At 42.3% G+C, this 24187-nt stretch overlaps 1 protein-coding gene across 3 annotated transcripts in view; it reads right to left on the reverse strand.

Moving 5' to 3' along the window:
• Positions 1 to 24187, reverse strand: part of HS6ST2 (heparan sulfate 6-O-sulfotransferase 2) — a gene marked incomplete at its 5' end in the record, with an annotated part of 290978 nt that overhangs the window by 23157 nt on the left and 243634 nt on the right. For 2 of the 3 annotated variants that reach the window (XM_082610733.1, XM_082610732.1), the window contains one exon: positions 19438 to 19524. The exons of the other annotated variant lie outside the window; for it this stretch is intronic. In XM_082610733.1, coding sequence (XP_082466859.1) covers positions 19438 to 19524 — 87 coding nt within the window. The remainder of the gene's footprint in view (positions 1 to 19437; positions 19525 to 24187) is intronic. 3 annotated transcript variants of the gene reach the window in all.

A 24187-nucleotide genomic window follows, 5' to 3' on the forward strand; every position in this document is an offset into this window, starting at 1 on the left:
CACCAGGGAAGCCCCACATGCTATTTTTAAAATTTATTTTATTCACATAGAGTTGATTTACAATGTTGTGATAATTTCTGCTGTACAGCAAAGTGATTCAGTTATACATATGTATACATTCTTTTTCATATTCTTTTCCATTATGGTTTACCACAGGATATTGAATATAGTTCCCTGTGCTGTACAGTAAGACGTTGTTGTTTACCCATCCTATATATAATTGTTTGCATCTGCTAACCCCAACTCCCAATTCACATGCTATTCATTTTTTTTTTTCAGTCTGTAACTAGGCTATATACTCTTCAGGGGTTGGGATCAACTCTTACAGCATTATCTCTGTCCCCAACTCTCTCTCCAACCATTACAGGAAATTCTTTGAGCATTAGGGTGACTGACATATTTAGTCTCTTATAATCATTAGTTCATATTTATTAGCATGTACTTTATTAGGAAGGAAATAAATATCTTTGCAGGTATGGGACACGAGACAAGAGTTTTCCTTGGGAGGAAAGGCACTGTTTGGAGATTGCAGGTGCTGGGGGAAGGGACCAAAAGCACACCCAAGGGAAGAATGGTTCTAGGTGCCCCACATAATTCACTCACGTAACAATTCTCCCAGAGTTTATCTATTGTATAAAGCGAGAGATCCCTGATATATTCATGTCCTTACATAATCCTTCTTCTCTATTTATATGATACACATGACTCAACTTTAAGAAATAGTTCTTACACCTAGGCACAAGTAAGAAAGCTAGGGCTTGGGAACTAGCAGCCTCGGGTCTCTTCAGTGAGGCAAGGGACTGTCATCCCAAGGAACTGTTTCCAGAGATGACTCTCACAACCCCTGCGGGTTGTTGAGAGTGGGAAGGGTTTGGCAGACCCACTAAAGACAGGCACCCAGAGTGCCCTGGTCCCACTCAATAATGAAGGTGGGCTTTCCTTCTCAGTCCCTCTTGCTTCAAACCTACACCGACTAGGCCCGTATCTCTTTCAGTACAGCCAGTCTTCAAGACTTCAAGAAAGCAAGGCTTTTTCAGGGCTCTGGAGGTGCAAGCCGGGGGCAATTCCAACACGGCTCTCCCTGGCTGTCCTTTCTTTCTTTTCTCTTTCCTCTCTTTCTTCCTTTCTTTCTTATTGAAGTATAGTTGATTTATAGTATTGTGTTACTTTCAAGTATGCAGCAAAGTGATTCATATATATATATATATATATATGTATATATATATATAAATTCTTTTTCAGATTCTTTTCCATTATAGGTTATTACAAAATGTTGAATCTAGTTCCCTGTGCTATACAGTAGGATCTCATTGTTTATTTTTTATATAGCAGTGTGTATCTGTTAATCCCAAACTCCTAAATTATCCCCCCCTCTTTCCCCTTTGGTAACCATAAATTTGTCCCAGCCCCTTTCACCAAGTTCTCTAGCTTCAGGGATTCAATCCCTTACCCACTTAGCAATTTTCTTCATTCCTGTCCCTAGGTGGTTTCTTTCACACCTCCCCCTATTGTTCTGTTTCCTCCAATTCCAGGGTGATCGATGACCCACTAGGCATTTACATTTACAAAGCAATTGCATTTACATAAGATAGCTCTTATCAAGAGCCCCAAAAGGCACAACTATAATACATATAAAATAGGGAGAGTGCCTATTCATCACCCACTTTTACAGTGCCTTCCAACAGGATGGACTGTTCTAGGAATTGGTATATAAGGGGAGAGCGCCCTGTAAAATTTATCGCTAAAGGTAATCAATGAGTTCCAACTAATGCGCTCCACACCTCGAGGTGAAAATATAACAAAAGTATGGGGAAAACATATTTACCCCGTAAAGTTTGCTGAATTTAATTTGTGCTTTCATTGATTTCATTTAATACAAAGATTATATAATCAGGAAGTCAGTAGCAATTGAGAATACCAAGCCTAGTCTGCGCCCATCAGGGCATTTTGATAATATCTAGCAATGGCAGGAGATTCTCATTTAATTCAATTGGAAATGCAACATATATTAGCTTACAGAAACTTAATCAGTGTGATCAAATTAAAACGGGCCACTCAGACATACCATGCTGATTAAGGCACTTGCAAACACTCCACAATTATCAGAGATTTGTGGTGTTAATGATTTAAACTCAGGTTTTTTCCTCTGGGGATTCAGCCCTGGACCTTTTTTTTTTTTTACTAGACAATTAGAAAACTCCATCCTTTATTTTGAAAAATGTTGCAATAGTATTATTGACATTAATTCTCAAAGAATGCAGAAGTAAAGAGCATGTGCTGCTGCTTAGTTTTTTCTTTTAACAGTCAATGACTTCTCTTTGGGATGAGGATCATTAATCTCAAAGCTTTAGCTCTTGGGTGTGGTAATGAAGTTTGGCAATGGTAAAGTGACCATTTTTAAATGTATCAGACGAAAACTCCACTTTTCTGCTTTCTGCAAAGCAGTTCTATGTTTTACTTAAAGGGGTTTTCTTATAGCCCTATTCCAAAACCACTTTGAGTGAACTGGTTTGTTGCCCTGGGTAGGAGACTACAGAAGTAGGCCATTTCTTTTAAATGTGTTCTTAATAGACCATTATGAACATTAGCGTGGGAGATGTCAATTACTCCTCCCCTCCTTTAAAACCCATCTTCCCAACCTACCACCCTTAAAATGCAGCACTAGTAAATTACCTGGAAAGGATCTCGTGTTCCTAGCTCCATTATTTGTGTGAAGAGTGGTGATGGGGGCTTGTCTAGCTATTTGTTTCTCCTTTAGTCAGCAAAGCTAGTCCCTACATTAACAGCAGAGAAAATGGAGATTCAGAGAGGCTAGGTGACTTTCTTAAGGTGGCAGAGTTAATAAGGATCAGGTCTGCAGCCAGAATCCCAGTTTTTCAACTTTCAGGGTTTTTTGTTTTTCTCCCATCAATGCTTGGGCCCAGCCCAGTCTCAATTAGGACAAATACCAAGTCACTGGAATCTGCCTTAAAAGGATGGTGTACTAAGGAATAAGCCAGTCAGTTAATGAAGATAAGGACTACTGTGGGGATAGAGCAGAGGAAGATGAAGAGGAGGAGGGGAATTCTGTGCTGAGATGGGGTAGGAGGTCTGACTTCCAATAGGCCTGGCAGCAGCCTGCTATGGCAAGATGGTTAGAACCAACACCCACCAAAAGCACGATCAGGCTTTATTTCCCAGACACTAGTTTGGAAAGGCAGAGACAAGTGATGGGTTAAAATAAAGAGGCCTGTGGGGTTAGAGCATCCCAGAATCGTTCCCTGCACCTGTCTGTAATCTCACAGGCTCAGGGGAAAGCCAGGAGTCCTACACTTGGTTCGATACCCAAATCCCCAACACAATTCTCTTTGTTTAAAATAATATTGAAGGGGGCTTCCTTGGTGGCACAGTGGTTGAGAATCTGCCTTCTAATGCAGGGGACACGGGTTCGAGCCCTGGTCTGGGAGGATCCCACATGCCATGGAACAACTAGGCCAGAGCCACAACTACTGAGCCTGCGCGTCTGGAGCCTGTGCTCCGCAACAAGAGAGGCCGCGATAGTGAGAGACCCGTGCACCGCGATGAAGAGTGGCCCCCGCTTGCCACAACTAGAGAAAGCCCTTGCACAGAAACGAAGACCCAACAAGCAAAAAAATTAATTAATTAATTAATAAACTCCTACCCCCAACATCTAAACAACAACAACAAAAAAAGAGTACACATACCTATTGGATTAAAATAAATAAAATAAATAAAATAAAATAAATAAAATAAAATAATCTTGAGGGTCTTTAAGATTCCAGAAGGATTCACTTATTTATTCGTCTGTTCATTGAAAACATAGGGCTAATTCATTTTAACGTTTTCACATATTGAGTTACAGTGCGTTAGTGTTCTACCCTTGCAATAAGATGAAACAAGAGAATAGGCGGTCTTTCCCAGAGTGTGTTGCAGACACTTTATTCTGTTTCCTATGGACAGTTTACAGAAGTGTCTCATATCAGTGCATACACTAAGAACATGATGATGTACTCTGGAACACCGTGGAAGAGAAAAGAATTCCACCTACTCTTCCTTAAGGAGCCATAGCCGTACATTAGCTGGAGACATCAGCAAACATGGGGAAAGTGAACAATAAGAATGAGAGCTGTTACTTTCAGAACTTTGTCTTTTATTATGCAGCATGCACACTCCTCCAGCTGCGTCTCTGGTTGCACCTTCTTTACAGAGCACACCACTCTGTTCCTTGGATTCTAGGTATCTGCATCTATCAGCATCTTCTCTACTTGAAAAATAAAACACTTGGGACTTCCCTGGAGGTCCAGTGGTTAAGACTGTGCACTTCCACTGCAGGGGGCACAGGTTCGATCCCTGATTGGGGAACTAAGATCCCATATGCCGTGTGGCGTGGCCAAGGGGAAAAAAAAAAAAAAGAAAGAAAATAAGATGCTTAAGAGCAGTGACTGAATCTGTTTCCGTTTCAGCCCTGCTTTCTCCACCTCATCCCCTCCTTCTCTCACATCTACCTCTCTACTCCCACCCACCCCCAGCATCTGGTACTGTGCCCATCACATACCAGATATACAATATTTGCTGATTGACTTAGCTAACACATGTTAGTGCCTGGTTAAATGCTAAATGGATATTGTTCAAAAGGAGGAAGGGATGCTCTCAGGCTGAATCAGGAGAGACATGAAGGAGGAAGACGCATATTAATTGTGTTTTACAGTATGAGTAGTAACAATAATTCCATTTAATGAGCACCCATGTGGACCAGAATATTTGCATAAGTTATCTCACTGACTCCTCAAAGGATCTTTAGTAGAGAGAGGTCTAATTATTACCCCCGTTTTATGGATGAGGAAACTGAGGCTCAAAGACAATAAGTAACTTGTCTAAGATGCTAGAGCTCGGATACAAACCCATCCCTAATCTAACTGAAAGAGTGAGCTCTTTCCAACAACTAGGATTTAGACAGGTGTAGACAGGTCATTCAAGATAGGTGCAATGGGGGAATCCCCTGGTTGTCCAGTGGTTAAGACTCTGTGCTTTCACTGCTGAGGGCCCAGGTTCTATCCCTGGTCGGGGAACAAAGATCCCACAAGCCACATGGTCCAGCAAAAAAAAAAAAAAAAAAAAAACCTTCTGAACTTTTAAATCAGAATATACCAAACACAAGTGTTTAATACTGTCCTGAGGGACCTCCCTGGTGGTCCAGTGGTTAAGACTCTGCACTTTCACTGCTGAGGGCCCAGGTTCAATCCCTGGTCGGGGAACTAAGACCCCACAAGCCACATGGTGCAGCAAAAAAAAAAAAACAAAAAAAAAACCTTCTGAACTTTTAAATCAGAATATACCAAACACAATTATTTAATACTGTCCTGAGGGACTTCCCTGGTGGTCCAGTGGTTAAGACTTCACCTTCCAATGCAGGGGGCACGGGTTCGATCCCTGGTTGGGGAACCAAGATCCCACATGCCGTGTGGCACGGCCAAAAACAAAAAACAAAAAAAGATAGGTGCAATGGTATGAAAAAAAAATGGTATAAAAAAAAATGGAATGTGGCAGACGAGGAGACCAGTATAACCAAGGGGAGGACTGGGCTAATGATGACACTAGATAGTTGTGATAAAGCTGAATTAGTCAGTGAACATAAAATAAAACACTAGAGAGTGAGTTTCAAAACTATAATAAAATTGTATATAGGATTATATAGAATACCTACAATGAGTAAATATTAGAAAACCTTCCAAGCCTTCTAATGGCGTTCAAAATAACAATACACACTTTAGCCTAAACACCCGCCTGAGAATGTTTTCCGGGAGAGGATGGCTTAAGCAACTAAAATAATCCTCTTCCGAAAGCTAATGGTCTTTTCCTCCCCTCCAGGTTTCATTACAGCCTAGCACAGAGGCCAGTTTAAGGAAATGGAGTGGAAACAGTGTGTGTTCATTTAGCCTTCAGAGCAGAAGCCAATTGGGGAGCATTACTCAAAATCTGTGGCATTATTTTCCCTCCAAGTATTTCAGGTTCAGCCTGGGTTTAGGGCTGTAATCTAGAGAACAATCACCTGTCAGTCTGGTTCCTTTCATCTGTTCAGAGCAATTTGGCCATAAGAAGAGAAGTATCTCTTTTTTCAATTTACTTCTTTCGTTTTTTGTTTTTGTTCTTAAGAGCTTGCAGAATTGAGAAAGGGGACTGCCAGACTGCCCAAAAGCCAGAGCTGCTTTGCCTGTCATTGGGGAGCTGGGGAACGGTGGAGAAAGGCTGGTATCCCATACTCTGCCCCCCCAGTATCCTCAGGCTGGGTTGGACCAATGGTTATCAAACTCATTCTAAGCAGCAGAGCTTTAAAAAAATGAAATCTAGTCAGACCCCGGTATATATATAACAGATTAAAATGGAGTCACTCAGGAAGAGGTGGAGTGGAGGCCTGGAGCCCCATCTATTTACCACTTTAGACTCCCCATTACCTCCACTTTCAGCAGGCTCTGAGGTCCTGCTTCTGAACCCAAGAGCTATTCAGAACATAGATTGAAAACCGCTGGACTGCACAAAGGAAGGATGCGGTTAAGTGCACCGCGATGGCTCTATGAGCCCAAGTAGCTTCTTTAGACTTCTTTTTAGCTCTTTTTCATCTGTTAGAAGACAAAATAGGAATGGAGAATGGTAACAGAATGAACAGGTAGATTCCCCACCAGGAGGCATCTGCAGATGGGGGAGTGTGGGAGGGAGAATATACCTTTGTCTTGGTACTCCTATAGCTTAGCACAGAATGCCTTGTCCATTGTAGGCATTTGGTAATGAATGGGAACAATGACTCCAACTTTACAAGAATGATGAAAAACAAGTCAACAGCCATCCACAATACCATGCATTTGTTTCTTCCTTGCCACCAAGTGGGTGACACAGACCCAGATATTCAGGTAAAGAAACCCACAGCCTCCAAAATGAATGTGTCTACAAGGACAAAGCTGGCTATGTCTAAGTAGTCCCTGAAATGTGGATACTAAAGAAGGAAAGTAGAGAAATGAATATTTGGTGTCACACCAGCCACATGGTTGTGAAAAGGCATGATGGCCTGTGGGGTAACAGGGGCAACCACTGCAGACCTGGCAGAAGGCGAGTCAACATTCTCAGGGAAAGAGTCTGAACCTGTCAACTTTGCTTACGTGGAGATACACTTCTGTCCAAAGTTCCTGAAAACACTAGAAAGAGTGTATGTGGGACTAGCTATTTTTTGAAAGGTCTTTAGAGACATGCTATTGCTTGTTTTCACACCCTCCTAGGGATGCCAGGGGGAGTGACGAGAAGGATTATCTGCATTTCACAGAAGGAGGAGCAGTCTTGGGAAAGGGATGTGGGTGGGTAGAGGCAGCAAACTATTTTCTGACAAAGATCACAACTGAAGCAGGTGCCCTGGTGGCTACTGTGAAGGCACAAAATGGCCTGATCACCCTAGAAGGTTCCATAGGCATGAATGGGAGAAACGAAGGTAAACAGGCAGAGGCTGAGTAGAGAGCATCTCATGAAAGCCAGTGGAGAACACATCTCCTCCTCAACGATGAGAAAAGAGGACACTGTTGAGGCCCTTGGAAACAAGCCCAGCACTCTTACTTCTGTCATTACGCTCTTTGATGCCAAAAAACCAAAACTCTTTAGATTCTGAGGCTTGGAGAATCACTGCCCCCAGCTCAGGTCCACAAGCCAGCCACACTCAAAGCTTGTCTCGGCTGAGGTGCCTGGACATCCACCCTGAAGGGGACCTTTGGGATTGGATACGATCCATGCCACTGAAGCAAGTGATGAGCTCTCCTAGAACCAACGTCAGGGGGCAGTTTTCAGATTAAATGAGAAAATGCATTCATTTAAAGCACTTAGAATAGGGCCTGGTGCTTCGCTGATGTTACTGAGGTTACTTGGTTATTACTCTTAGAGGTTCATCACCAGCCCATTGGTGACCATCCCAATGAACTTATAGAGCATATATCATTATTTACAATCATGATAAATATAGTCATTTTTTGCTTCACAGTCACCCTCTAAACTTCAAAATTATGTTCAGCATTTTGTAAAAGTTTCTTCAATTTTCTTATAAAAACTTTTAGCTGGTGTTAGGGTGCAAATTTGTTTTCCTTAAAATAAAATTATTTGACTAATTAAAAAAAAGAATAGCGCCTGGTGTGTAAGAAGCACTCAACAAACGTTACTGCCTATTTAAAAATTCCTGACCCTTGTTATAGTTGGCAGTCTTTTACTGCTTTTGTTGGGAATGAATTCTGTAAGTTCTCTACCTGCATGTAAAGTATGTTTTGCTTTTTTTTTTTGGTCAGGTACCTAGAATTATTTGACTCAAATTGAAGAGTAGCCTGCTCTTGGGCTCTATGGAGTAGGGAAAATAACTTAGGATTTAGAGAAAAATGGGCCCTGGTTTCATTCATGGCTCTGCCACTTACTATCTATGTGGCTTGGGGCACAATATGTCATTTCTCTCAGCCTGAGTTTTCTCGTCTGTGAGCTGCAGATATAATTCATGCCTCATACGTTTGTTGATAATGGACGAGAATGCTCTTTGCAAACTGTAAAATACTATAAAAGTAATGGGTTCTTTTTAGTATTAGGAATTTGGGGCTTAACCAGACTTGCTTCCCTCCCACCTCACATGTATCCCCCAATTCACTCTGAGATTTGCAGACAGTGATGGCCAAACATGTCTCAGGTCTGCCAAACTGCATAGAACTAGTTGACACAGAATAGTCAATTGACCATTTTGATTAAATTATCCAGCCAATTCAAGCAATCCATTTTCTCAGTTGTCCCCATCTCCATCCACAATCAACCCCATTCAAGTGACCCAAAACTGTGGCTTGTGATATCACATAAATATATCCTTCAAGCAACGTGATGTTCTTCTTGGACCACCTTCACCACCCAGGGATGCTAGGTACCTGGGAATCAATTTGTGCTTCAAATGCATGTGACATCTTAATCATCCAGTATAAATGCTACTTCAAGCAAGCAATAACAGATCGTGGCCTGAATTTTATAGCATCACCAGCATTTCCTGGGCAAAATTTATAGTTCAATCATCAGTGAGCTGAGTCCTGCCTCACTTTTCTTTTCTGTTTTATCTTTATCAAACAACCATTCTGAAAACCCAAAGCATGTGCTGTAATGAAGCAATGGCCATTGACCAGTAATGTAGTATGTATTTCTGTCCACCCCACTCCTCCATTCTCAGATTGTGTGCACCCAACACACATAGTAAAGAAAGTGTCAAAGCCAGGTGTTAGTGTGGGGTCCCAGGGAAGAGCACCTTTATCTTCAAGTTGAAATGCTAACAGGAAGATGGAATTTCACCACATTCCATGGCCCCTGAAGAACCTTCTACCTACTCAATACTCTTCCCTCCAACTAAGGCCTCCAGCAGCAGGACCAGTCTTCTGATCCTTGTGAATGTAGGTCTAATATAGTCCCTCAAGCATAAAGGGCATCTTCGGAAAGGATGGATGAACTCAGCCTCGTGGGACAAGCCCAGACACGGTTGGAGTGTTGGCCCCATCATCTACTACCTACGTGACCTGGAACAAGTCAATGTCATCTCAGATTCCTTGTCAGTAAAAAGAGTTAATAATAACCTTTACTTTATAGACCTATTGTAATGATTAAACAAGATAATATTATGTAAAGCACTTTGCACAATGCCTGACACATAAAAAGCACTCAATAAATTGTAGTTAATAAAAAGCATTATTATATATTTGCTATATGTGAGGAATGGTTCTAATTTTTAATTGTATTACCTTATTTAAATAAAATAAATCTTTCCTCAAATGTCACCTTTCAGTGAGGTCTTCTCCAACCACTTTATTTAAATTTACTAATTTCCTGTCTGCATCACTCCTTATCCCTCTGCCTTGCCTTTCCCCCCTTATAAGTTATTCCCTTTTAAAATACTATATAGTTTACTTAATTGTTTAATGACAGTATCCCTCCACGAGAATGGGCATGAGGGTAAGGAATTTTGTCTGTTTTTTTCTTTGCTGTGTCTCCAGAGCTTACAATAGTACCTGGTATCTCATAAGCAATCAATAAAAGTTTTGAATGAATGAAGAATTTAATCCTCAAGAAAATCCTATGAAGCAGACACTATTAGTATCCCCTTTTTACAAGTGAAGAAATTGATGCACAGAGAGATAAAGAAACGTACCCAGGGAAGGGTTGGGATTTGAAAGCAATGACTGGGCTCCAGAGTTTGCCATCTTAACCATTATACCACACGGTTTCTTTTAAAGAACTCATGGAGGGAGAGAGGGGGGAGAGGGGTGAGGGGAGAAGGGAGAGAAAAGAGAGGGAGAAAATACGAATGAGAATAAAGGGAAGAGTGTATATGATTCTATTTTTCATTTTGTTTTTTGCTTTTTGTTTTCCTCCTCCTCCCCAGGATAGTATCTACTTTTACTCTGATGAAATTTCTGTGCAGTACTTTGGGAATCTAGCTTTGACCTTTTGATAAAGGCAGTGGTCATTCATTTGTCCCCAAAATATCATCTTTAGAGGACACTTCCATTGCCCAACTATCACTCTGTTGTTATCATGTGTCTTTTTTACAAAGCTAAACGGGTAGGAATTATTTACACACCAAATAACTCACAGCTATTCAATACCATACTAGAGGTTCTAGCCAGTGCAATAAGGCAAGGAAAAAAGGCATCCATATTGGAAAAGAAGAATTAAACTGTCTTTACTCACAGGTGATGTAATTGTCTATGTAGAAAATCCAATGGAATCTTCAAAAAAGCTCCTGGAACTAATATGTGAGCTTAGCAAGTTTGTAAATATAAGACCGGTACACAAATATCAATTGTACTTCTATATCCTAGAAATCATACTAAGTGAAGTAAGTCAGACAGAGAAGGACAAATATCATATGATATCACTTATATGTGGAATCTAAAAAAAAACTACAAATGAACTTATTTACAAAACAGAAACAGACTTACAGACATAGAAAACAAACTTATGGTTACCAAAGGGGAAAGGTGGGGGGGATAAATTGGGAGTTTGGGATTGACATATACACACTACTATACATAAAATAGATAACCAACAAGGACTTACTGTATAGCACAGGGAGCTCTACTCAATATTCTGTAATAACCTAAATGGGAAAAGAATCTGAAAAAGAATAGATACTTATATATGTACAACTGAATCACTTTGCTGTACACCTGAAACTAATACAACATTGTAAATCAATTATAGTCCAATATAAAATAAAAATTTTATAAAAATAATGGAAATGGGGAAAAAACAATTAGAAGTTAAAATAAAAGGATCTATTTGCCATAGCATCCAAAGTATGAAATAATTAGGGATACATCTGAAAAAGTTAGGAAAAGCATGTACACCTAAAGCTACAAAACACTGCTAAGTGAAATTAAAGACCCCAATAAATTGAAAGATACACTGTCTTCATAGCTTTTAAGACTGAGTGTTGTTAAGATGTCAGTTTTTCCCAAATTTGATATATAGATTCAACACAATCCCTGCCAAAATCCCAGCAGGTTTTTTTTCTTTTTCTGGAAATTTACAGGCTGATTCTAAAATGCATATGGAAATTCAAAGGACCTAGAATATCCAAAACAACTTTGAAAAGGAAGAATGAAGTTGGGAGACTCACACCATCTGATTTCAAAACTTATTATAAAGCTAGAGTAATCAAGACAGTGCAGAACTGGCATAGGGATAAAATATTGATCAATTAAGAATCTAAAAAAATATATATATATAATTGATTTTTGATTTTCAACAAAGGTGCTAAGGTAGTTCAATGGAGAAAAGATATTTTCTTTAAGAAATGGTACTGGAACAACTAGATATCCATATGTAAAACAAAACAAAACTTTGCTCTCTACCCTGCACCATATGCAAAACTTAACTCAAATTGGAAAACTGCCCTAAATATAAAACCAAAACTACAAAACATCTAGAAGAAAACATAGGTGAAAACCTCTGCAACTTTGGGTTAGGGAAAGATTTCTTAGATATGCTACCAAAAGCGTAATCCAGAAAAGAAAAAAAAATGATAAATTGGATTTCAACAAATTAAAAATTTCTACTCTACATTTAAATGCTTCTACACTCCAGATTTTTAGTCCGTGCTGGATTCATAGTAATTATCTGGATAGCACAATAGTTTTGCCCTGTGTTTCCATACTCTTTTTGAAAAATTAATTAATTAATTAATTAATTTTTGGCTGGGTTGTGTCTTCATTGCTGTGCGTGGGCTTTCTCTAGTTGCGGTGAGCGGGGGCTACTCTTCCTTGAGGTGCGTGGGCTTCTCATTGTGGTGGCTTCTCTTGTTCCAGAGCATGGGCTCTAGGCACGCGGGCTTCAGTAGTTGTGGCATGTGGGCTCAGTAGTTGTGGCGCACGGGCTTAGTTGCTCCACGGCATGTGGGATCTTCCCGGACCAGGGATTGAACCTGTGTCCCCTACATTGGCAGGCGGATTCTTAACAACTGCATCACCAGGGAAGTCCCCCATATTCTCTTAGTATTGAAAACCATAGTGGGCCCTGTTTCACTGGTTATTTGTCTGAAAAACAACAGGCTTGGCCTGGAGGCATTAGAAGATGCCATTGATTTAGCCTCTGTAATTCCTTCAGCTCAGAAACAGCTAAGCTGAAAGCTAAAAATATTGGGGTATAAAGGCAAGATGGAGCATGGCTAGATAGTTGGATGGGGGGAGGAGGGAGGAAGGGAAGGAGGAAGGGAGAAAGAGAGTGAGTTCTAGACGGAGAGAGACACGGACTGCAATAGGGAGACAGAGACGGAGAGAGATGTGTTACTCAGAGGAAAACGGAGGAATCCTATTTAACATCCCTCTTAATTTTTTTTTTTTTTGCGGTACGCGGGCCTCTCACTGTTGTGGCCTCTCCCATTGCGGAGCACAGGCTCCGGACACGCAGGCTCAGCGGCCATGGCTCACGGGCCCAGCCGCTCCAGGGCATGTGGGATCTTCCCGGACCGGGGCATGAACCCGTGTCCCCTGAATCGGCAGGCGGACTCTCTACCACTGCGCCACCAAGGAAGCCCTAACATCCCTCTTCTTTGCATTCCTAGGCCTTCTCAAGTGAGAGAGGAGTAGAATTCCAGCCAGCACCGGGGAAGTGGACGTAACCCTGACGTCCCCCGGAGCAATGCCAATGAGAGTTCTCAACCATGTATGTCACAGAGGAGAAAGGAATTATTGAGGACCCCTGCTCTAGAGAGCAGCATGTTGAGTCTGTGATTTTGTGCAGCAGGTGAGCAGGGAGAAAAATGACAGCTGCCTTGTAAGGCTCCATTAGCACAACACCCTTCTTGACTAAGCTGGAGAACCAGGATCAGCATGGACAGTCAGATATTTAGGGGGATTTATTATGTTCGTTAGTGTACTCTACAACCTAACCATCACAGAGATGCACATGTACCCCCTAGGAAATATTTCCATAACTGGACTGTTTCTTCCTGGATCTTCCAGTAATTTCTTGTCTCACTCAATCTGTGGGCATTATTTATGTATTGCCAGTGGTGCTGGGGCCTCTGCTTCCCCATTTCTGGAGCTGGCAAAGCAGATAACCAGAGCTCTGATTTGGTCAGGATCATACTGGCAAGGTCACACTGTCCCCAGCTGCAGTATGTTGGCAGCAGAGGCAAGCATAATCACTAGTTGACATTTATTAAGCACTTGCCATGTGCCAGGCACTAGAAGAGGCTTACTTGGATTTTATTTTATCCTCACAATAGCCCAGTGAGGTAGGTACTAAGCTAATCAGTGATAGAGCCAGGATTCACATCCAGGTCTATCTGACTCCAAAGCTGATGTCCTTTCAAATACACACAAGGCTGCATGATTAATTTATTTAAAGAGATCTTTGAACAGCCCCAACTACAGTTGGTTAGCACTAGGTGAAACCTCAAAATATGCCAAGCCTATGTGTTATTTACCCCTTGTTATTAAAAGTCCTTTTCAAATGTCTTATGTTGCTTTCCTGCCTAATTAATGAGTGTACTTTCTGGGGTAGATTTGACTTTTTTGTTGTGACCAAAAGTCTCGCACTATCCTGGCTGGGGAATATTGGAGGGAAAAGGCAATTCAGCTATAAACGTACTGATTCTCGGGCACACTCCACTGCAAGTTGTTCTTAGGAATACATTCTGACATTGGCTTATGTTTTTGTCATTTGCTTTTTTCTACAAAGGAGCAACAGCAGAGAGGGAGGGGGAGGGAGGGGGTGGGGAGAGAGAGAGAGAGAGAGAGAATGTGTTTGGGGCTTTCGTTTTTCACAAGCTTTTGTGATATTAGACTTAGTCTAATAGCTAAACTAAGGCACTGTTGACATCATCATCACATCAAACTACAGCGCTTATTTGAAAAGTTCAGTACTTGACCATTTGATTGCAATGCTCATAGAGCATACCACAACTGTGAAGTGAAAATACACACACACACACACACACACACACACACACTCTTTCATACACAGAAGCAAAACTAGGGGTTTTAGTGGTAGTCACAGCCTACTGTCTTAAAAGAAATACGTGGCCCTCAATGAGAGGAAATGACATAATCATGAGATCATAGTACGCAGGACATGGACTCCAGTGATGCACATGTAAACAACTCAATCTGAACATAAAACCGCACCACGCTGAATCCACACAGAACAAGCAAGACTTCACCTCTTCTCTCTAAAGCAGGAAAGTTTTCCATTTGGATCCTGCCAACCAAAACCAAAGGACTATTGGTGTGTTTAGTTTATTTATGAAGCTCTGTGCTCCTGACTCTGCTCATCTAGAGACTGCTGAAAAGATAAACAGGCCTGTCCGTTACGAGACAATTTTGGCAAAAACAGCTTGGAGTCAGTCTTCCTGTGGCATCTGCTACCAGGGTCAGCTCTGGGTAGAAGTGTAAAGTGAGCAAGAATTGACTTGACCATCTCCTATTCCCCTTCTGTACTCCTTTTTCTCCATTTTAGCATCCCCTCCCCAGCTTAATTCATTTAAGCCAATATTTGTGGAACTGAATTCAACATTTATGGTATTGTTTACCAGGCACTGTGCTTGGCTGCTCTGCCCTGGTCCTGCAATAGTCCTGGCCTTCACCAGTATTTGAAAATTGAATTTGGTCTTTGTCTTTCCATAGCCTGAGCTTATGTGAAAAACACCTCAGGCTGAGAGGATTGATTCATTTCCAGCCTCATCTGCAACTGCCTGCAATCTAATTTTTAAATTGATGCCTCTGAATGTTATACACACACACACACACACACACACACACACACACACCTTCAGCCTTGGTTGTCTGGTTTGAAGGAGAACAGCTATAGTGATCTACGAGTTCTCTTTATTGCTTTCTTGATGAAGGGGTGTGTTAAAGGCTCGAGATAGCTCAACAGTAATATTGAGAAAGGGTAACTGTCCAAACACAACCAAAATGATGTTATTTTGGAGAAAAAGTGAAGTGTTTGAAAAGTACATGCTGTTTCCTTTCATCATCACTACCCCTACATTTTTTTTAAGTGGAATGATTCCAATTTCTCCCCAAGGGCTCCATTTTCACAGAGGCTAACAGAACCCACCCACACAGGTATGGTAACATACAAAGGGCACAGCACTCAGCTGGACATCCTGAGACCAGGCTCCAAGCCTTGTGTTGTGCAATTGGCCGAAGTGTCTTGCTATCTGGGAGCAGAACTGCAGCATACATTGCCATAGAAAGAGCACCGGACAAGTATTAGAAAACCAGGATGCTAGGCTGACCTCTGCTATGAACTAGACGCGTGACTCTGGGAAAGCGACTGACCCTTCTTAAGTCCTTATGAGGTCAGCAAATGTGTTTGTTGGTCTCATGTGATGTGTGAACATGTTCAGATACAACAAGAAAATCTGTAATGGCTCCTTGTGGCTACCATGTATGCTCAGTCTTAACAGTTTAAGTGCTTGCTGGGAATAACCCAATGGATCAGCAAAAGGATTGACTGTGGCTTGATGTGTCAGACGGAATAACAGATTCACATTATCGAAGGGAACCAAATTAAATATGGTGGCCTGGTCTGGCTGGTCTCTGATTAACCTCTGCCAAACCTATGCTTCCTGATCTCAGTGGTATGGCTCACTGTTAGCACAGAAGAAACTGCCTGAAACTACCTCCCTGAAAGTCACTGCCAGGGTAGTCTGGCTCTGCTGCTCAGACATATCCCATTCCATCTGTTCCTCCCTGAAACAGAGGGCTGGTACCCAGCTTCAGATCCAGGCAATAAAACGGAGCAAGCAGAATGACGCAACTTTCACGCTGTAGGTTTCTTAAGCTACTCGGCATGCTACGCTGCACGTCAGTTGGCCCCAAATGGATTGAAGTTGGAAAAAAAAAGACAGAATTGGCCATTCAGTTTTAGCTTTGACCTCATCCGCAACTTTAACTTGTTTTTTATCAACATTAAAGGACTCTGCCTGTCTTAGTGACTAATATGCATTTTCCTCTTCTGACCTGGCCTTGCCTCCTGAGGGGTAAGTGGAGAAAATGAATGGGTTCAAAGGTCACTTCTCAGAAGCCTTCATTGATATCCCCACATGAGGTCTTCCCCACCAACAGCCCCCCGTGACTGCCGCACTGTAAACACCATGTTGCCATCCTCTGTCCTCTACGAAGACTGTGAGTTCCTGAGGGCACCTACTGTATCTTGCATTTGTCTCTGTGGCCCAGGGTCTAGCACAAGGGCACACAGTGACAGCTCGATAGATTTTACTGATTACTATTACTATTATTGGTGCTAAAGAAGGGTTTTACCAAAATTGTTCATTGGGAGACCCCATGTAGGCACACAATATCCTCTCCAAGCCTCAATGTCCTCATGTATCAAATGGAAATAATAATAGTGCCTACTTCCTGAGCTTCTGGTGGGTGAGAATTAATGACACGAATTGTATCAAGTGCTCGGGGACAGAGATTGGCCCATAGCACTCACTCAACACATACTAGTTGTTACTATTTTTAGTCATGAGGTATATTTGAGGCAGCTTGACTTGTCTTCAAAAAAAGAGGAGGCCAGTTTCTTTCCAGAGAAGGAAAGAAGACACCTTCTGTCTCCGAGCCTGTATCTGGCCTCAAAATAACAGAGGAATTCTTAAAAACTGCTCCATATCCCCCTGTCATGAGGTCAAATAACATGAGAAAACCCAGCAGGACAGCACCCACCCTGGATGCTGTCCACTGTGAAAGGCACCACGGGGAAAACCCCGGGGAGCAGAAGCCCACCTAGCCCCCTGCCTCCCCACCACACACTCCCAAACCCAGGAAGTAACCACTGTCTCTGAACTATAACAACACACGTGCCTAAATGTTGATAGACACTGTTCTAGAGAGTGTGGGAAAATGCCCCCCAGATAGCCTCACCATATTCATGGAAGGTCAGTACTGCTGCTGTTGACAAAAATATCCTGGGGAGAAAATGTGCAGAAAAGAGTTTAAAAAAAAAACAAACCCAACAACTTCCCGTCAACTGATGGGAGATAAGAGAAAGGGAACCTGAAACATATCCTTGAAGAGAATACTGGCTATTGGAGAACTTTTTAATCCTCATTAATAATCCCTGAAAAGAAAGAAAAATTGAAAAGAACCAGCACAATCTGTGAGTCACGTACATGGCAGATAAAAGACACCTAGCTCAGAACATGCGGGAAGGGAGGCCCTCACCATGGCAGAAGTTTGGGAGGTGTCCAAATCCAGCAAGTGGGATATAAGATCATGTTTATCTACTTAAGAATGTATTTATGCAGGCCTCCTACTGTTAACAAGCCGGGTATGGTATTAGCTATGCGTTCTTTATGTCATCTGAACTCCAATTCTACCAACTGCTCCACGGGGACTCTTCACTCACAAGGTAAGAGTCTGAGTTCCCGCAAAGCCAAAAGAAACAAAACAATGCTCCTTTCAAAGTGCAACAGCAATCACAAACATCCTTAATTATACATCAGGGTCTAATAAACGGAGACTGTGCCCTGCAGTTGTCAGCAGGACAGGTGTGTACAAGATACCCAGACCAGGGCCTGCCGTTTCTGCAAGCATGGATTTCAAAGCGATTCTCCAAGGCCACGTCTGTTAACCGCGGGCGCATGCTGACGGTGAATTGGGACTAATTTGGAAACATTCAGCTGCTTGGGAATGTGTGTATCAATTCCCTTCTTTCATAATTTATTCAGCATTTTGATTGTGGTGCTCAGCAATAAATAAATGAAACGAGTTCTAACTGCTCTGAGATTTCGTCTTCTGTCTTCACCACTGCTTTTGATATTCTCCAAGATAGCCCACATTCAACTTTCTATGCAAACCTGAAATGGTATTCAGGAGGAGAAGGGAGAAAAAAAAGGGAGCCAATAGCTCTTTCACTTTGGGAGTTGAAAATAAGATCATATTCAAAGTGCAGCATTTATGGTCCAATGCTGAACACATAAAATATATGACCGTTACAAATTCACCTTTCATGGCAAAGCCATGCTCTTGTAGTGATATATCTTATTGCTAGATTAGAGCTTTTAGCATGATGAAGGCAGCTTTCATCTTCTCCTAGATGCAGGCTGGGTTCTCCTTTGGGGCTGTATTTCTGCCTGTCACAATGTCCCACAGCCCTGAGACAGAGGGCTTACAAGAGGACCCGAGTCATTCACCAAAGGGCTGCAGCCACTTCAAAGGGGGAGCGCCTAATTGGAGGTATGTCATCTGCATGGGATCACACTGTTTCAGACTGCCATTCTCTGTTGAATCCAAAGGGAGAGGTCAGCCAATGTTGCTTTCTGGAATCAGCCCAAAGAGGTAAATCTAACATCACAAATATTCAGCCAATACAAGTTTTTGGCAATAGCAAAAAGACAGTTTCGGGTAGGTCATGGTACAGGTTAGTTGCTAGGAAAAGAGTACACATATCATGTACATCAGTGACATGGTTACAATGCAAATGTAATTAAACCAGGATAGTTATGGAATGGCTTTCCAGATTCTTCTAAATCCACCCCAAATCTTAGTGTATGGATCAAAGACAGATTTTCATGTATTTTGCAAATCATAAAATGATTGATCAGTGCCGCTGCTTCTTCTTTCTTCAACTTTTGAGACTCAATAGTCCAAATCTTGCATTGCTATAAGTCCTTGCCCATCAAAATCAGCCCTAAAAGCTATCTTTCCAAAGTCATCTCTTGACTTCCGCCTCCCTCTCCTCCCCCTTTCTTATTTCTTCATGCACCCAGTATTCCTGACACATGCCTTACTCATTTAAATTCCCCAGTGACTAGCCCAAAGCGAAGCACACAGAAGGCATTCCGCAAATCTTTGAATGAATATGAATGAATGACAACATGAGGACAGTACATGGCTTTGTGATAGCTATGTTGGATGCACAGGGGCACTTTTCACTTACTTCCCATTCTTAGATGTGTTCCGGGCCTTTGTGGATGACGGAGAGTTGGCGCCTGGATTAGTGTTTGGAGAACCCCATCTATCCTTACTATACCCACAAAAAGAATAGAAAAATATATACAACAATGACCACAGAAACAAAAAGAAATTAGTTATTTCATTTAAAGACTTTCAAGGTGCCTCTCTTTCAATATCTTAATCTCCCTCTTCCCCCCCGCCCCCCCCCGGGTGTGTGTGTGTGTGTGTGTGTGTGTGCGCACGTGCGTGTGTCTCTCTGTCTCTCTCGCCTGTCAAAATAAAGCGTGATCTTATCCAGTGCTGCCCTTCAAAGGTACAGAGAGTGGGAACCATTGGTCAAGTTCAAAGAAAGCTATTTTTTGGCATTCAAAGCTTGAGCTGGTGGATGCCATTAATGACAGCGCCACAGCCCAGGCCCCAAGAGAGGCTCTGGCCAAAAAAATAATGTATAAAAATAACTAGTCTTTAACATAAAATCCTTTATTTCCTGTCTCTGGGTTCTCTGTACTTCAAGTTCAGTTCTGAAGCTGCTGACTTGTTGTGAAGTATGTGGATGCCAAATGACTTCTAAAAGTCTTTGGGAGATACTATCAGATGAATTAATAATTTTCACTCATAATGTTAACATGGGAAGACCGTGAATTCAGATATTCTTTCAGGAGAAGCACCACCTGCTTCATGAGTAATTGAATTTAAATCTCCACCTTCAATAACTCCACAGCCTATGTCAAACCTTGGAAACAATTACGAAATAAATCACTAGGAAGGTCTGCTTAATCTCTTCAGGTTAATAAACGCAGACAAATTAATCACTTGAAGGTAAACAAAAAGGAATAATTGATTGGAGGCTTCTTGATTACTTTATTCTATTTTCTTTATCAAACTATTTTTACCATTATCTTCGATTCAGCTGCTCTGCCTTGAAATTATTACTTTACTTCATCTCCAGATTTCCATGGAAACCAAATCAAAGCCCTTTTCCCCACTTGATGATGTGTGGAATTATTTATCCTGATTTCATCAGAAAGAATTTTTTTTGTTACTAAGATCTACGTCAACATAACCCTTTATAAAAAGTGAAGGTAAAAAAGAAAAATGCATATCTTGGCTTTCAATGAGTATAATAGAGCCTTCCAAAGGCACAGAATATTGTCTCAGAGAATGTCAAAGAGCTTTCCAGATATTTATGAATCTTTTAAGTACCTCAGAAATAGGTGCCTGCAAGTAGCTGTATTTAGGTGTGGGGTGAGGTAGGGTGAGAGGGTGGGTCACAAAAGATATTCTGCCTCACATCCATCAGCTTTAAGTGGCTACGTGGATGTGTCTGGAACAAGAGATAATTATGGGTTCCTGGCGATTGCCAAGGCAATACAGATGTGTGTGAGCACAGGGCTAATCAGACAGATAGCGAAAGTTCCAGCAGGTAGGATTCAGTGTCCAGGAGAGCTCCAAAGCAGTCCTTTGAAGTGGGAGTCACCAAGGTGAGCTCCAATCCTGCTGAGGTGGGTGGCTCTGGAGAGAGTAGGCGCACAGTCCGTCTCCCAGGAGGTGTCAGAAGCCCGCCGAGACAAAGTGCTGAAGAACTCATGCAGCACTGCCCCTGCCCATCCATGCTGACTTCCTGGCAAAGAACTCCTTAACCATCCCTGGGACCATAGCAGCTACCATCCACATTCAGAAACCCCCTCAGAAAGGAAGTGATAACTTGACAAAAGACTGGAACTCAGAAGAATTCAAAAGTGTCTCTTCCAGAAGGCTGCTGCAGTCTCATGCAGAGGATGAAATACGCTGTGTGTTGCAAAATTCAAGCGGGTCTCAATTCCCTCACTTCCACACTCAGCTCACTGGCCACTGAGCCTTCCTCCTCCCACCCCCTCACTCAAACTGGAGGCAGTGGGAAACTTTGCTGGAAGCCTTCTGAAACAAGGGATCTTTTGATCTTGCAGGCTGCTAGGTTCAGAGTAGTAGGTGGTCATTCAACACCCTGTCTCCCAAGTCACTAAGTTCAGGCATCCACGTTCTTTTGAATAAAAGACACCCATTCCCACTGCTGTATTCCCAAGTCTGTGCCTTTCGAGCCAAGGGTCCTTTAAAATCTGCATGACAAGTGACCCTCTTTAAGCTCAATGCAGGTCACTGCAGGACATCAGGGAAAGCTGTCAGCTGGCTGTGGCAGCCTCATTAACAGCTGCTTTGGAGGTGGGAGGAGGTGGTGGTCCTGGAGCAGTCTTCCTTTAAGTGATCGAAATAAGGACCCCCTCTGACCAAGTGCCAAATCCTTTAAGGGCAGATCTGAGTGGAATAAACACAAAACTTGCTCAGAGAAAAATCACAGACGGAAGGTACGGCACCAAGACTGGAGGTGAAAGTAATCAAATAACTCAAAATGTTTGTTCCGTGCCAATAGCAGATCCACTGACAGTGGCAACAGGTATATGAAAGTGGGGGAGTGGCCAGCAGAATGGTGGCAGGCTTGGATCCTAGGAGTTTAATTCTGTAGATGTACTAAGGAACTGTTGTATAGAAAGGCTGGCCTAACACTGAGGGAAAAGTGCTCCCCTCAAAGTTCCAGGCTGAGTACGTAAATCTGGACAAGATGCTATGATTCTGAAACTTTGAGAAAGAGAGACCCCAAGTTTTCCAGAAGTGCTCCACGAGAGAGAAAGAGAAAATCCTGCAACTGCAGACTGTGTGGGAGCCTCAGAGATCTGGAAAAACATGGGTCAATGATCCAAAGATTAAGATGCTGCCGAGGATGCTGGCCACTGAAAGAAGCATGTGGCAATCCCAGGGATTTACAGGAATAAGCCCTGACTTCTTTTAGGATACCTGGATGATAACTTGGGGGTATATGAGATTGGGGGGGCTGCCTGGAATTAGAGCTAGTTTCCAACTTACACATCTGAAACAGGCGCACCCCAGTTGTCATTATTTTGTCTGTCTCTAGACCACTTGTCAGCCCTTTTGACTTTCATCTCCTCTTTGGGTTGCGATATTAAAAGCTATGGCCTGAAATCCCAGGGGGCATGGATCCAGGCTTCTCCCACTCCTCAGGAGTAGCTATCTTATTCCTGGGGTAAGATTCTTTCCTCTCTCCCTCCCAAGCCGGCCTCATCAAAGACCTATGGATACAATTCCAGGTGGGTTCCTGATTGGAAAATTTAATGAATGCCAGCACTCGCTCTGTCTGTTTGGTCAGCTGTCCATCAACATGTATCGTAAACCATTTCCCACCGGCTCCATAAATGTCTCCAACACCAGAAAAGTGAAAAATAAAATTCTGCAGTATTATGCACATTGTATCCAGGTGGGAAAACTGTGACTAACCCAACTCTTCAGCATTTTCAAAGTGTTTCTGATTGAATAATTTGATGCTGAAATGGCATCCAGGGTACTTAACCCAAAATGGCAATCAGATCCACTCCAATCTGGATTTTTCTCTTAGGTCAGAGAGGTACTTGAGGGAGAAGAACCTAGCAGTTTCAAACACCCTCGACTCACTTTCTTGATGGGTGGCATACAGAAACTTCTGCATTTCCGGTAGTACTTCGTAAGCTCTTTTTGGAATTAATTCGTCTCAGACCCATGAGAAATAGTTGTGTTGCTCTAACTAAAACAGCACTGAATTTTTAAAAATTAATTTTCAGGGCCCTAGGAATTTGAAATTGTATTTCAGAAGAGAGAGTTGGGCTATAATACTCATTGTCTACATATCTTTTATTTGGCACTTAGCATGTGGTGCCTGTAGTGTTGTTTATATTTTACTGTTTATCCATCTCTCCAACTGGCTCTTAAGAGGGCACTCCAAAAAATATGTGTTGAACAAATAAATGAAAAAGCTGGGCTTCCCTGGTGGCGCAGTGGTTGAGAGTCCGCCTGCCGATGCAGGGGACACGGGTTCGTGCCCCGGTCCAGGAAGATCCCACATGCCATGGAGCGGCTGGGCCCGTGAGCCATGGCCGCTGTGCCTGCGCGTCTGGAGCCTGTGGTCCGCAATGGGAGAGGCCACAACAGTGAGAGGCCCACGTACCACAAAAAAAAAAAAAAAAAAAAGAAAAGCTGCATTTCAGCTCAGTGGAAAAGGAGTGCCATGACTGTATCAATGTCTGGCCCCAGTGGGAGATAAGGAAGTGGTGACACACATGTCCCATATTTTCCATGCCTAAGGAAGAACGGTCTGGGAAAACTGGATTCTAGTTACTGATGGTTGATGATCTTGTGGATCACAAAGAGGTGAGCTTAGAAAGGACTTGCTTGGATGGTTGGCTAGTGCCGCGAATAACAACAAAAAGTCTGTTGCATTTGTATGGCTTTTAGTGTTTTTCCAGTGTGTGCTCTTGTAAGTGGTAACAGAGATGAAACCCAAGCTATTGTTAAGGGTTTACTTCAAGTCTCTCTGGGGAAATGGTAGCTACTCTTTGCTCCCTAGAAATGACCCTTGGCTTCTCAGAGCTCAGAGCTCCCAGGATAAGGAAATGTACTTTACAAATATAGAGTCTAGCATGCATAGAAGCTCATCTATCTCCTTCCCAAAAGGTGCTTGAGTGCCCTCTACAACATATCAACCCACCAAGTGGTTGTCTTTTGAAGCCTTTTAAATCATGATTGCTTCCCCATGAAAGCCTGCTTTTCTATTTTCTAAGAGGCTCACGTTGCTGAAGTATTTTTGCCCTTGTCCTGTTACTGAGCAAGACAGCTCTTCAAATATTGATTTCCTTTAATTAGAGCTGATG

This window comes from Mesoplodon mirus, assembly GCF_964341445.2.
Source record: "Mesoplodon mirus genome assembly, chromosome: X".
In the NCBI taxonomy this organism is placed as follows: Eukaryota; Metazoa; Chordata; class Mammalia; order Artiodactyla; family Ziphiidae; genus Mesoplodon; species Mesoplodon mirus.